The sequence below is a fragment of the Ctenopharyngodon idella genome, chromosome 9 (assembly GCF_019924925.1).
Source record: "Ctenopharyngodon idella isolate HZGC_01 chromosome 9, HZGC01, whole genome shotgun sequence".
Classification (NCBI taxonomy): Eukaryota; Metazoa; Chordata; class Actinopteri; order Cypriniformes; family Xenocyprididae; genus Ctenopharyngodon; species Ctenopharyngodon idella.
In genome coordinates this window covers 36963984-36979008 of record NC_067228.1, presented here as the reverse complement: position 1 = coordinate 36979008, position 15025 = coordinate 36963984, and the positions used below count along the sequence as shown (strand labels likewise).

The window sequence follows — 15025 nt, the reverse complement described above, 5'->3', positions numbered from 1 at the left end:
GTAACAGCCAAACGGAAAGTTGCCTAAAGTCTGGCCTGTACATAATTCAGAAAGCAAGGCAATGACAGCAGCTTATGTTCAAGAATGCCCAAATTCATATCTTGAGGTGGAGAAGAGGTTAAAACAGGCTTGGCATTGCCTATGTGATGATGTCCCAACAACTTTGAGTGTTTCTTACCAGGGGAAAATCCTGATGCTGTGTATAAATTCCTTGATGAAATGCCAAGCCAAATTTAACTGATCTACATAATGTGTAACTTTTATGGGCACTTTAATCACCTGTGGGTTAATGATGGACTGTATCTGCGAGGTGTGGGGAGTTTAGAGAGATCCCTCCTGCTTAATCAACATTAGTGATCACTGAGGCAAGGAAAAGGCTGTCGCATATGCCAAAGTTTCTGAAAGTGTAATTATTTCATTTGATCCCAAGAGTTCTTGATGTTACAGATTTTGTTCATTTGTTTTGGGGGTTTACCTTTTATAACAGCTGGGAATAAACATGCCAGATTTCAGTTATATGTTTTTAGGACTGAATATACAGGACTCTCTTCATTACACTCTGAATTGTGATGTGAAAGAAGTAAACAATGCAAACTCAATCAAACTGCATTTTTATTGCTATTCATCTCATCTAATAGCAGAGTAGCCATATTAATACATTGTGTGTCATTTACATTAATGTGCAAATAGCAAAAGCCTGGGACCAGATGGGTTTTTCGGTTGAATGGTATAAAGCAAATCCCTTAGCAAAAATCGTGTCAAGCTAAAATATTCAAACGGTGAGTTACTCAGGCTGCCAGACCGTTAATTAATTCTGAAGTGTTTCATTAAATCTGAAGAACGAAGAGCTCCATTTCAACAACCCTAACCCTAACCCTAACAGACACCAAGTAGAAATGATTCTCCTTTCTCTAATAAAACCAGATCCATCTGGGTTCATTAAGTACAGCAAGTTGCATTATGCCGAAAGAAGGAACTTTGAGAGTAGCTTCATATGGGGTCTATTTTATACTTTTCAACAGTTCATTCTGGGAGACCCATTTGGAAACTGGATGTTGTTCTCAGAAAGCCTCAATCCTGATGATTTTAACTCTTATTTTCACTGTTGTTCGCTCTAGCTGTTGTGTTCACTTGTTCTGAGAATGTCCAGAGGTTTTGGACTGAAATTTTTTCCATACATTGACAAGATTCTTGGTTTTCCAATTGAGCTCACACCTTTATATTGTATACTAGCTCTTAAAGCGAACTGGTCAAGGCTTTATTACATGCAGCGTGACCATATGTGTTTAAACCAGATGTTTGAGGACTGATTCAGTGATCAGTTTGTGTATTGTTTTATTCAGTGGGTCAAGATATTCAATATAGGATTAAGCAGGCTGCATCAGCATTTGGGAGACTGAGGAAAAGAGTGTTCAGCAACACTAATTTGCATCTACACACAAAGATTGCTGTTTATCGGGCAATCTGCCTCACCACACTATCTATGCTCGACATCTGAAAATGTTGGAATCTTTTCACATTAGATGCCTGCAGCGTATCCTCAAAGTGACATGGCAAGATTGATTGCCACATATTGAGATCCTGCAAAAAACTAACTGTTGGAGTATAGAAGCAACCTTAATGCTCCACCAACTTAGATGGCTTGGGCATGTTGTGAGAATGCCAACAAGTCGCCTCCCACGTAAGGTACTGTATGGTCAATTACAAACCCTATTCCAAAAAAGTTGGGACACTGTACAAATTGTGAATAAAAAAGTAATGCAATGATGTGGAAGTTTCAAATTTCAATATTTTATTCAGAATACAACATAGATGACATATCAAATGTTTAAACTGAGAAAATGTATAATTTTAAAGGAAAAATAAGTTGATTTTAAATTTCATGGCATCAACACATCTCAAAAAAGTTGGGACAAGGCCATGTTTACCACTGTGTGGCATCCTCTCTCTCTTTTTTTTTATAACAGTCTGCAAACGTCTGGGGACTGAGGAGACAAGTTGCTCAAGTTTAGGAATAGGAATGTTGTCCCATTCTTGTCTAATACAGGCTTCTAGTTGCTCAACTGTCTTAAGTCTTCTTTGTCACATCTTCCTCTTTATGATGCGCCAAATGTTTTCTATGGGTGAAAGATCTGGACTGCAGGCTGGCCATTTCAGTACCCGGATCCTTCTTCTACGCAGCCATGATGTTGTAATTGATGCAGTATGTGGTCTGGCATTGTCATGTTGGAAAATGCAAGGTCTTCCCTGAAAGAGACGACGTCTGGATGGGAGCATATGTTGTTCTAGAACTTAGATATACCTTTCAGCATTGATGGTGCCTTTCCAGATGTGTAAGCTGCCCATGCCACACGCACTCATGCAACCCCATACCATCAGAGATGCAGGCTTCTGAACTGAGCGCTGATAACAACTTGGGTTGTCCTCGTCCTCTTTAGTCCGGATGACATGGCGTCCCAGTTTTCCAAAAAGAACTTCAAATTTTGATTCGTCTGACCACAGAACAGTTTTCCACTTTGCCACAGGCCATTTTAAATGAGCCTTGGCCCAGAGAAAACGCCTGCGCTTCTGGATCATGTTTAGATATGGCTTCTTTTTTGACCTATAGAGTTTTAGCCGGCAACGGCTTTCCTGTATGTGATGCAGTGCCGTCTAAGGGCCCGAAGATCACGGGCATCCAGTATGGTTTTCCAGCCTTGACCCTTACGCACAGAGATTGTTCCAGATTCTCTTAATCTTTGGATGATATTATGCACTGTAGATGATGATAACTTCAAACTCTTTGCAATTTTTCTCTGAGAAACTCCTTTCTGATATTGCTCCACTATTTTTCGCCGCAGCATTGGGGGAATTGGTGATCCTCTGCCCATCTTGACTTCTGAGAGACACTGCCACTCTGAGAGGCTCTTTTTATACCCAATCATGTTGCCAATTGATCTAATAAGTTGCAGATTGGTCCTCCAGCTGTTCCTTATATGTACATTTAACTTTTCCGGCCTCTTATTGCTACCTGTCCCAACTTTTTTGGAATGTGTAGCTCTCATGAAATCCAAAATGAGCCAATATTTGGCATGGCATTTCAAAATGTCTCACTTTCAACATTTGATATGTTATCTATATTCTATTGTGAATAAAATATACAGTGGGTACGGAAAGTATTCAGACCCCCTTAAATTTTTCACTCTTTGTTATATTGCAGCCATTTGCTAAAATCATTTAAGTTCATTTTTTTTCCTCATTAATGTACACACAGCACCCCATATTGACAGAAAAACACAGAATTGTTGACATTTTTGCAGATTTATTAAAAAAGAAAAACTGAAATATCACATGGTCCTAAGTATTCAGACCCTTTGCTGTGACACTCATATATTTAACTCAGGTGCTGTCCATTTCTTCTGATCATCCTTGAGATGGTTCTACACCTTCATTTGAGTCCAGCTGTGTTTGATTATACTGATTGGACTTGATTAGGAAAGCCACACACCTGTCTATATAAGACCTTACACCTCACAGTGCATGTCAGAGCAAATGAGAATCATGAGGTCAAAGGAACTGCCTGAAGAGCTCAGAGACAGAATTGTGGCAAGGCACAGATCTGGCCAAGGTTACAAAAATTTTTTTGCTGCACTTAAGGTTCCTAAGAGCACAGTGGCCTCCATAATCCTTAAATGGAAGACGTTTGGGACGACCAGAACCCTTCCTAGAGCTGGCCGTCCGGCCAAACTGAGCTATCGGGGGAGAAGAGCCTTGGTGAGAGAGGTAAAGAAGAACCCAAAGATCACTGTGGCTGAGCTCCAGAGATGCAGTCGGGAGATGGGAGAAAGTTGTAGAAAGTCAACCATCACTGCAGCCCTCCACCAGTCGGGGCTTTATGGCAGAGTGGCCCGACGGAAGCCTCTCCTCAGTGCAAGACACATGAAAAAACACCTGAAGGACTCCAAGATGGTGAGAAATAAGATTCTCTGGTCTGATGAGACCAAGATAGAACTTTTTGGCCTTAATTCTAAGCAGTATGTGTGGAGAAAACCAGGCACTGCTCATCACCTGTCCAATACAGTCCCAACAGTGAAGCATGGTGGTGGCAGCATCATGCTGTGGGGGTGTTTTTCAGCTGCAGGGACAGGACGATTGGTTGCAATCGAGGGAAAGATGAATGCGGTCGAGTACAGGGATATTCTGGACAAAAACCTTCTCCAGAGTGCTCAGGACCTCAGACTGGGCCGGAGGTTTACCTTCCAACAAGACAATGACCCTAAGCACACAGCTAAAATAACGAAGGAGTGGCTTCACAACAACTCCGTGACTGTTCTTGAATGGCCCAGCCAGAGCCCTGACTTAAACCCAATTGAGCATCTCTGGAGAGACCTAAAAATGGCTGTCCACCAACGTTTACCATCCAACCTGACAGAACTGGAGAGGATCTGCAAGGAGGAATGGCAGAGGATCCCCAAATCCAGGTGTGAAAAACTTGTTGCATCTTTCCCAAAAAGACTCATGGCTGTATTAGATCAAAAGGGTGCTTCTACTAAATACTGAGCAAAGGGTCTGAATACTTAGGACCATGTGATATTTCAGTTTTTCTTTTTTAATAAATCTGCAAAAATGTCAACAATTCTGTGTTTTTCTGTCAATATAGGTTGCAGTGTGTACAATAATGAGGAAAAAAAATGAACTTAAATGATTATAGCAAATGGCTGCAATATAACAAAGAGTGAAAAATATAAGGGGGTCTGAATACTTTCCGTACCCACTGTAAGTTTATGAGATTTGTAAATTATTGCATTCCTTTTTTTATTCACAATTTGTACAGTGTCCCAACTTTTTTGGAATCGGGTTTGTACATCTTGCCTCCCATTCTGCAGGTGACCGAAAAAAGAGGCTGAAAGACCGACTAAAAGTCTTTCTTTAGAAATGTGGGATAAAGCCCACATCTCTGGAGACTAGTGCAATGAATCACACACTCTGGCAGCAACTTTGTCAGAGTGGAGTATGAAGCTACGAAGACAGGAGAACTGAACATCGCCTGTCTAAAAGACATCAGAGAAAGCAGGCCATGCTTGTTCCTGCCCCCCAAAGACAATCAGGAGAAATTTTTATATGCCCTGTCTGTGAAAGACAGTGTGCTTCCCACATCAGATTATACAGTCATCAAAGAACCCACAAATTATAGAAGTCATCATTGGATGACGATGGACTAGCAAAAGAAAGAAAGAATTCAGTGGTTTGAAGCAGTAATGTCATTTGTACCTCTTTTTTTGGTGTACTGTATGTGTGAAAAGGGCTGGGAGAGGGTGTGTTGCAAGGTTGGTCTTTTGGTTTGTTGTCAAACTGCACACAGAAAAGGACTCATGCTTATATCCAGAGAACTATAAGCCTTGGCCAAACCCTGTTGACCACTATTAACCAACTTAAAATCTCTAATAATGAAAAACACATATAGAATGATAACACTTTACAAAAAAGTCCCATTAGTTAGTGCATTAACTAACAATGATGAATAAATACTTTAACAAATGAATTGTTCGTTGTTAGCTAATTTTAATGTTAGTTAATACAAATACAACGGTTCATTGTTAGTTCATGTGTAACGGAATACCAAACCCAGAGACAGGATTATCGTCAAACCCAATCAGGTTTTTACTGAACAAATGGAATGAAGCAGGTGAGTAATAGTGAAGTCAGAGTTATTGATGCCTGATGAATAGTGAATAAAGTCCTATCCTTTAGAAGATGACCGGTGAGTGGGATTAGAAGATGACCGGTGAGTGGAGGAGACTGAGAGCACACACTTCTCGGCAGGTTGGAACAGGTGAGACACAGACAGGTAATTGGAGAGTCTTACTAGGAGAACTCTGGAGGAATCCGAGGGGATCTCAGGAGTATAACTGGGAATCCACAGGAGACAACTTCAGGTAAGGAGTCGGTAATCCACAGTTCAGACCAGAGCCTGGTGACACTGTGACAGTATGTCAGCTCAGGTCTGTTAAATAACAGTTTCAACTTTTGATTTTAATAATGAATTAGTAAATGTTAAAATTAACTAAGAATAATAAAGGCTGTAGAAGTATTTTTCTTTGTTAGTTAAAGTTACAAATGTAACCTTTTGTAAAGTGTTACCAATAACACGGATAACTGTCTGTTCCAACGAAACCACAGACCTTATTGAGTAATTCTGCAGCTCTGTGGTTTCGATATAATGTGTTGTGGAAAGCTTTTTCCATACCAGAGAAAGGCATCCGCTCTTGACCAGTGAGGTAATGTATGGAAGAGTTCAACAGAAATGTGACCTGTTGAGGTCAGTATCAGAGTAATGGTTCTCTCTGAATGAGTAACCAAACTCTCAGAATCATTAAGTGCTGAACTTTGTCACACATAGCAACGTTATAACTGTGTTATAACCTAAACTTCACACCCACCTACACAGACTTCTTATAGCAGTGTTCATGTTGTACTTGATCTCACACTGAGTGACACGGTGACGGTCCTGATAAGTGGTATAATTCTTTCTACTAACACATGTCGTGGCTTATTCTGATGGTGTTATCACTGCTTTATAAGAGGAGACGCTCTTGACCAAAATCAACATGAATCAGATTTGTGTTCTTGCACAACAGTTTGGAAATGATATAGAACAATGGAAGTGTTATTGATAGATTAATTTAATATCTTTTCCCTTACACAATGAAAATATATTTCCTTATATATGAATGCTCAAAATATTAAATTATTTGATTTATATTGAAAATATACAAATTAATATATTGTGTTAATATGTTACATTATATTTAATAATACATAATGTAATCATAATGTATAATAATGTAACATATTTACTTATATATCTTAATGTATTTGATTTTATATTCAATAACACACTTCATAATATGCATGTGATAAAATATGGTACTGTGTATGTATAAATATAATTGAACATATACTGTATGTCTGTATGTTGCATTTAAATGTATATTTGTAAAATCGTTGGTAGCGGTGTAGATGATCCAACAAAGATGATGAATTACAAAAGAAACAATATTTAATCATCACAAAGAGCAATAGCACACTACACAACTAACATAACGTTAATGCAAGAAAATGAACCAGAGTGGAGATGGGATGAAGGCCCATGGCGGAACTGATGGAGGGAGGAGGGAGGAGCCAGGCTAGAGTCAGGAGCCCGAGCGAGTGAGGTGGAGACGTGACCAGAGAGGACCCAGGTGGAGCAGGAGCGACATAGAGCCAGGGTCTCACTGAAGGCCTGGAGATGTGGGATCAGGGTGGAGACGGAGGGAGGAACCGGAAGGAAGAGCCGAGCAGAGCCAGAGGGGTGGAGGGTCGAGGCACAGCTGATGACTCAGAAGTCCGAGGCGAAGCCAGAGCGATGGTGAACCAAGGTGGAGCCAGAAGGACGAGGGAACAAAAGGAGATGTTCAGGAAAATGCCCTGATTGTTTATCCTAGGCTCATAGGCTTGAGGTAGAGCTGATGGAACTGGCTGGGCAGGACCATCCGTGACAAAGGATACTTGGAGTTGGGCAAAGCCAAAGGCGACTTGGTGCTGGACGACGGAGACTTGGTGCTGGATGGAACCAGCGGCGATGAAGACGACTTGGAACTGGGCTGAACCAGCATAGACTGAGGCGACTGGATGAGACCTGCGGAGACAGCAGACCAGGAACCATCATATCATCTCATTAAAAAATAGTTAAGCGGGGACCCAGCTAATTGCGCAAACCTCAGCAATGGGAGTGTGGGCAGAGCTCCAAACCATCCCCTCCTACTCCACTAATAAGCCCTTGGTACGGGAGTGTGGGCAGAGCTCCAATTCATCCCCTAAACTCCACCAATACTCCCTCTATGACTTACACTAGTGCCGGCTCATGCACCTGTTCAGATCAAGAAAATCCCTCAAATGATCCTCGAGGGAGCAATCTCCTTGCTCCAGCAGGAGCAGATGGACAGCAGGTATATCTATATTTTTCTCTTCTGCTGCTTAATTCAATCTGGGTCTTGCGTTCTGTCATGATGCTTTGTAGTAATATCCAAAAGATGAGATGTGTGACGCAGAATGAATATAGATACTTTTAATGAACAAGAGATAAACACACACAAACCAACTATCATAATGGTAACACAAGACACTGAACTGAGGAAAACTGAGGGCTTAAATACATAAGGAATGATAATCAACGGAACAGGTGTGAACTAATCAGAAACCATGACAACTAATAATGAACTAGAATTCAGGCAAAAAAAAACAGGGAAAACAAAACAGAACATGACTGTGACAATCTCATTTTCTTGTTGCCATGACTTTAACAAGCCATCCAGTTGTCCAAAAGTGCTACAATTTAAAACATTTTAGTGAATACTTCTTTTCTTGTATACCATCACACATATTTTCATATATGAAATGTGTAACTATGCAAGTAGTAAAATAAGAGAAATGTTTATGAATATGTGCTCAGCTTTATGTAAACGTGTTTGCTGTCTGGTCTGGTTGACTCGTTTTTCTCTATTTCTTTCTTGCATATTTTTACAGTGAAGCCTTATAGAGACTTATAAAGATTTACAGAGTTTTGCTTTTTTAATTTGGGAAAAATAACAACAAAATTGATGTTTAACTTAAAATACATTTAATACATCTTAGTCTAACACAGTTAAACTAAAGGAGATGTTTCTCCCTTGTCTTTCTCTTGCAGCTGTGATGTTCATTTTCTAGGGTTTGACGATGGACTCAAGTCTTGGTAGAGAACAGGATTAAATATTCCTAAAAAGTGCCTGCTCATACTTTTGTGCATTGCCATCTTTTCTCTTTTACCGGATGCATTCATAGTCTGGCACACCCTCCAGTCTCAAAAGGGAATATATTACCCAGCTGATCTAGTGCACTTGCTAAACCTGCACAATACCACAGGAGTGACGGCTGGAGAACTTCAGAGGGACAATGAGTAGCATGGCAAGAGAGATCCTGGCGTTTATACTCACTACGTCGGGCTGGGTGCTGGTGTCCTCCACTTTACCTACAGACTACTGGAAGGTGTCTTCAATCGACGGCACAGTTATCACCACAGCCACCTTCTGGTCCAACCTGTGGAAAACTTGTGTGACTGATTCTACTGGAGTGTCCAACTGCAAAGACTTCCCTTCAATGCTGGCACTGGACGGTCAGATGCTTTTGTCAAGTTTGTGTGCTAATATATATACTGTAGTGGCCAAAAGTGTTGTCCAGCCTAGAAAAATTGACATCTTCGCCCTTAAAATATGATTAACAATTTGTGAAAGAGTTTGTAAGCATACTGTGTAGCTTGGGGTTGATTGTTTTATTTGTGATAATAACTCAATGAAACATGACAAATTGTGTCGACATAATTTTTAGCCAGGCTATAATACAAAGAAATTATGAACACATGAAAAAACAAGCAAACAAATGCTGTAGTCATTTTCTGTCAGCTTTTTGTTTCTTTATGCATTTTTTAAACCTGGGGCTGTAGTTTGCCTTTTTTGCCAAATAATTTTGTCAGATAAATAACTTAACCAAGTTTAGTGTTTTGTTCTTCCCTCATATTTAACATATTTAAAAATATATAAAATATTTCTCTCATTTTGATGGTTTAATCAAACTTGTAGGGTCATTAAAAACAAATATCCCCTCCGGAAATCACTTTTGGCCACTACTGTATGTATGTACTGTATATAGCCAATGTCTTGGCTATATATAAGAAATATTTCAGATTGACTAGTCAAATGTAAGTAAAACTCTTTGTCTGATGCTCATCAGCACTGAAGCTGCTCTTGGATCATCTCAGATCATCATGTTTAGTTCACGTAGCTCCAGTGCTGCTGAAAGACGCACCAGATACATTCTCACATCCATGTTCGTTTAAATTCAACCTTTACTCAGACTGCTCTGCTAATAATTTTGTTTGCAAAATAGAAGCATTTTCACTAGTCATTTCAGGCTTCATGAACACATTGTGTATATATATCACTGAAGGGTTTGGGGAACCCAGATTGCTTCTTCTATGTCAAAAACCCCATTTAGAACCTTTATTTTTAGGAGAAGAATATATATTTGTGTCTCGTTCTTCAGCATCAATATATCTCGCCAGCATTTCATCTCTCCAAGGTGATTTTTCTCTTGGAATAATGCTCTCAAGAGAGGCAAACACACAACAGTCTGAAACAACTCTTTTCCTTCTAATGTCAATGTTTAGCTGAAGGCAGTAATTTAGATGTATTCGTCTCCAGGCTGTTTTCCATTAATTTGTTTCATGGTTTAACTAGTAAGCTAATATTTGCCCAGAGAACAGCTAGAAGAGCGTGGGGGGGGGTCTGCTCTTCCATGACTCAAGGACAGACATCAGAGAAAGAGCTTGTGCTCAACTACAGGCTCATCTCTCAGCGTTTGATTAATCACCATAACACCATTTGAATGGTATGATTTAAGAGGACAGGGCTAGGCTTTCCAAATACTGAATTATAAATGAATTATTACATTTTTATAATACACTCACCTGCCACTTTATTAGGTACACCTTGCAAGTACCCGGTTGGACCCCTTTTGCCTTCAAAACTGCCTTAATTCTTTATGGCATAGATTCAACACGGTTCCTGAAACATTCCACAGAGATTTTGCTCCATATTGTCATGATAGCATCACACAGTTGCTGCCGCTTTTTCAGCTGCACACCCATGATGCGAATCTCCCATTCCTCCACATCCCAAAGCTGCTCTGTTGGATTGAGATCTGGTAATAGTGGAGTCAGTTTGAGTTTAGTGAACTCACTGTCATGATCAAGAAACCAGTTTGTGATGATTTGAGCTTTGTGACATGGTGTGTTATCCTGCTGGAAGTAGACATCAGAAGATGTGTACACTGTAGTCATAAAGGGATGGACATGGTCAGAAACAATACTCAGGTAGGCTTTGCCCTTTAAACAAAGCCCAATTGGTATTAAGAGACCCAAAGTGTGCCAAGAAAATATCCTCCACACCATTACACCAGCAGCAGCCTGAACCGCTGACACAAGGCATGGATCCATGCTTTCATGTTGTTTACACCAAATTCTGACCCTACCATATGAATGCCGCAGCAGAAATCCAGACTCATTAGATCAGCCAACGTTTTTCTAATCCTCTATTGTCCAGTTTAGGTGAGCCTGTGTGAACTGTAGCCTCAGTTTGCTGTTCTCAGCTGACAGGAGTGTCACCGGTGTGTCTCCTGCTGCTGTAGCCCATCTTCAAGGTTGGACGTGTTGTGCGTTCAGAGATGCTCTTCTGCATCTCGCTTCTACAGTTACTGTTACATTTCTATCAGCTGAACCAGTCTGGCCATTCTCCTCTGACCTCTGGCATCAATCAAGCATTTTCACCCACAGGATATTTACTCTTTTTCAGACCATTCCCTTGAGATGGTTGTGCATGAAAATCCCAGCAGATCAGCAGTTTCTGAATTACTCAGACCAGCCCATTTGGCCCCAACAACCATGTCATGTTCAAAGTCACTTAAATCACCTTTCTTCCTGATTCAGATGCTTAGTTTGAACTTCTGCAGATCATCTTGACCATGTCTACATGCCTCATTGCACTGAGATGCTGCCATGTGATTGGCTGATTAGATATTTGCGTTAATGAGCAGCTGAAGAGGTGTACCTAATAAAGTGGACAGTGAGTGTATATTAATATGTTATTATATATTGTAAAATATATCATTAAAAAGTTGGTTTGGATAAATGCAGGTACAAAACGAATAAGAAATGCTGAGAAATACTGAAGCCCTGTTGAATGGAGCCAAACTGTAGGATTGGCCAATGACATTCAAGCACGAACTGGAGGCGGGCCTTTCCACTATATAAGGAGGCATTGAGCAGTCATTGCCTCAGATTCTTTTGATTGAAGCAAGCAATACTCACCAAGTGTAACTTGATGTTACACAATGTCTCATCCCTCGTTTTAGGGAACCAGTGTTTTGTTGAGCAAGCAGAGATGTTCCCTTTCGAGTTCGGTTCACTCAACATTGCGGCAGTAGCTGACTTTATATGGATCATGTAAAATCACACCATGTTACTAGTGAACCATGTTAAGGATGCTGCTGGTAATAGAAGACTACATACATTTGTTGCCAACATAGTGGCCACAAGAGGGAGTTGTGAAGCATTCAGTGTCCGAATACATGCATTGCAACTGTAAATTGATATATCTTGCCTTTGAAGGCAAAAATAAGCATGCACCTGTGAAGAAGTGCTTTCTGAATATGCAGTGTACAGTGAGACAGTGGACTCTCTAGTGTCTCTAACACACAAAGTCGCAACAAGTGGACCTTTTTGAGTCACTACTTGTTGAGCTGAAGTGCTTTGTACTCTATACATGGCAGACCACCGCGGTTAGGCTTTTTACTACATCGTGTGAGTGAGTGACTGGAACATTTTGTGCTTATATAAGGCAGAATGCCACTCTGAGGCAGGGGCTGCTTGTAATTTAGGTACAATCGGAGGCCAGGGGCATGTGGGACCTGTACCTAGTGATGGCCGATTTCGAAACTCTGCTTCATGAAGCTCCGAAGCTTTATGAATCTTTTGTTTCGAATCAGTGATTCAGAGTGTGTATCAAACTGCCAAAGTCACATGTAAACGAGGCTTCTTTACGTCATCACTGTTTCGAACCGTTTCAAAACAGTTTGAAATTTTAATGGTTCACCAGTAGAGGGCGATGATAAAGTGAACCCATGAATCATTCAGATTCACTGAGAACTACTGAACAAGTGTCTATGGGCTTTACCCTATGTTTACCTGATCTCTGATCAGTTTTATACATTTGTAGATGTTTTAATTAGACATTAGAATAATTAAAATAATGGTAGTTATTATTCTCTTTTTTGCCTGTTTAGCTTGAGCCATGGAACAGAGAAACAAGCCCTGAAAATTGCTAAAAGAACACAGGCTATTATACAGACACTCTATATTTAATCTTATTAGATGATTAATTAATTGCATTTGATAGATTTTTCTTTCAATAAAACTTTTGCAATACATTTGTAAAAGGTGGAGACGGTTGTCAGATTGTTTCGAAGCCTCGACACATTACGGCACATTTGCTTCAACTGCTTCAGTGTTTCCCAAAGCCTCGATCTGCCCATCACTACCTGTACCAGCATATGATCTCTACTCTCGGCTTGCAGCTCCACCTCCCCGAGAGGGGAACATGAGATGCCAGGTTTTGTTTTTGAAGAGTTGGGAAAGAGGACTTCTGAGTGGGTGTGGCCCAGTACAGTGGTCCAAGAGGCATCCATCCAAAATCAGTAAAAGAAAAATTGGCATCCTCAGCGGAACGCTGGAGGGAAGCGGCAATCCAGGCACTGTCCACTGAGTGTATCTCTATGGTGAGCTGTAGTTGGCTTCTTGAAGAAAGTTCAGATGTCTGAAGGAGAAGGATTCTGAGGCAATGACTGCTCAACGCCTCCTTATACAGTGGGAAGGCCCGTCTCCAATTTGCGTGCCTGAACGTCATTGACCGATCTTACATTTTAGCACCATTCAATAGGGCTTCAGTATTTCTCAGAGAAAGGAGTTTCCCCATCACATCAGCTACTGATGAGTAAACCAAACTCGAACGGGAACTGATTGATTGATTTGATCGACTGTTTATATTTTTATATGTTTTCTACTGTTGCTCAGGTTATATCCAGGTGTGTCGAGGTCTGATGATCGCTGCTGTCTGTCTTGGTTTCTTTGGATCTATCTTTGCTCTGATCGGCATGAAGTGCACTAAGATCGGTGGTCTTGATGAAACCAAAGCCAGAATCGTCTCCTTTGCAGGGCTCAACTTTGTTTGTCTTGGTGGGTTTTGTTGACGTTACACATCTCTTTCTCTGAACTCTGAGCTCTATTATCCACAGCTGGAGTGCTATACTCAGATATAATGATGTTCCTCACCAGGTCTGTGCTCTCTGACCGCCTGCTCCCTCTACGCTCACAGGATCACCTCTGAGTTTTTCGATCCTATGTTTGTTGCGCAAAAGTATGTATTATGTATTTTTTTCCTAACATCTTTCAGTGCCTGCAGTGATGTTGGTGATGAACGGTTGTGCTTCCTCTCAGGTATGAACTGGGCGCCGCGTTGTTCATCGGCTGGGCGGGATCGACGCTGTGTATCCTCGGAGGAGCGCTGTTCTGCCTCTCGCTGTCTGAAGGCATGAGCAGCAGGTAAAGGCCACAGGTTTCTTACACATAAGAATCAGATTTGTTTTTGACCCAGATGTTATGTCAATATTAACAGATGTTGATGATTGTTTCCCCTTTGCAGCAGTTCGCCGTATCCGTCGGACAGAAGGGCTTTTGTCAACAGCGGAGTCTCTGTAATGTCCCGTGCGGCACCACGGAGTCAGTCGTCACACGCGAGGAGACCTCTGCCAGAATACACCAGCCCTTCACAACAATTCGACAAGAACGCCTACGTGTAACACAGTGCTGAAGTATGGTGTAATATCTCGTTGGGTTTTGTCGCTCTTTTAGTGCCTTGGGATGGCCAGCACATGTTGTGTATCAGATTTGGTCAGGATTATTATTTGCCTCCTACTGTGATTTCAGCAGCATGTTTATGTTTACGCAGCACTGCATGAGATCATGTCATCTGTTGATAGTTGTGTTGTGCTCCACCATTTCGGGTGATTATTCATTTCTGGCAGTATGTGGTGTTGATCAGTACATCAGTCCCGGTCCAAAGCAGGACAAACAGAATCAGGTTTCAGGAGACTGTCGAATGAAATTACATTTCAACACAGATTTGAGTTTCAATATTATTTGAATTTCTAACTTCAAAGATTGTATTGCCTGTTTTGCCAAGCCTCAAAAATGAATGTGATTAAGAATGTTTTTTGTTCTTGTTGTTGTTGATGTTTAATAAATATTCAATATAATTGTTGCAATATATTATTGGGGTGATACAAAAATTAAATGTGCATAATATCTTTTGAATTCTATTAGATGATGTTTCTGGAAGAAATGTGCATTTCAATTATTTAT

General features: G+C 40.7%; 1 protein-coding gene across 1 annotated transcript; it reads left to right on the top strand.

Annotated features, from left to right (window-relative positions):
* The first annotated feature begins 8877 nt into the window (after nucleotides 1-8877).
* cldn10b (claudin 10b) lies at nucleotides 8878-14919 on the top strand. Its single transcript, XM_051906753.1, has 5 exons — nucleotides 8878-9169; nucleotides 13679-13840; nucleotides 13940-14021; nucleotides 14102-14206; nucleotides 14307-14919. Exons 1-5 carry the CDS (start codon nucleotides 8950-8952, stop codon nucleotides 14461-14463), a joined length of 726 nt encoding a protein of 241 aa, XP_051762713.1. The 5' UTR covers nucleotides 8878-8949; the 3' UTR covers nucleotides 14464-14919.
* Nucleotides 14920-15025: the final 106 nt, after the last annotated feature.

What these genes read in the sequence shown, in the direction of transcription:
- cldn10b (XM_051906753.1), top strand. Translation starts at nt 8,950, where the DNA reads ATGAGTAGCATGGCAAGAGAGATCCTGGCGTTTATACTCACTACGTCG. An exon ending in CCTATGTTTGTTGCGCAAAA is followed by an intron (nt 14,022 to 14,101) that starts GTATGTATTATG and finishes GCTTCCTCTCAG; the next exon opens with GTATGAACTGGGCGCCGCGT. An exon ending in TCTGAAGGCATGAGCAGCAG is followed by an intron (nt 14,207 to 14,306) that starts GTAAAGGCCACA and finishes TCCCCTTTGCAG; the next exon opens with CAGTTCGCCGTATCCGTCGG.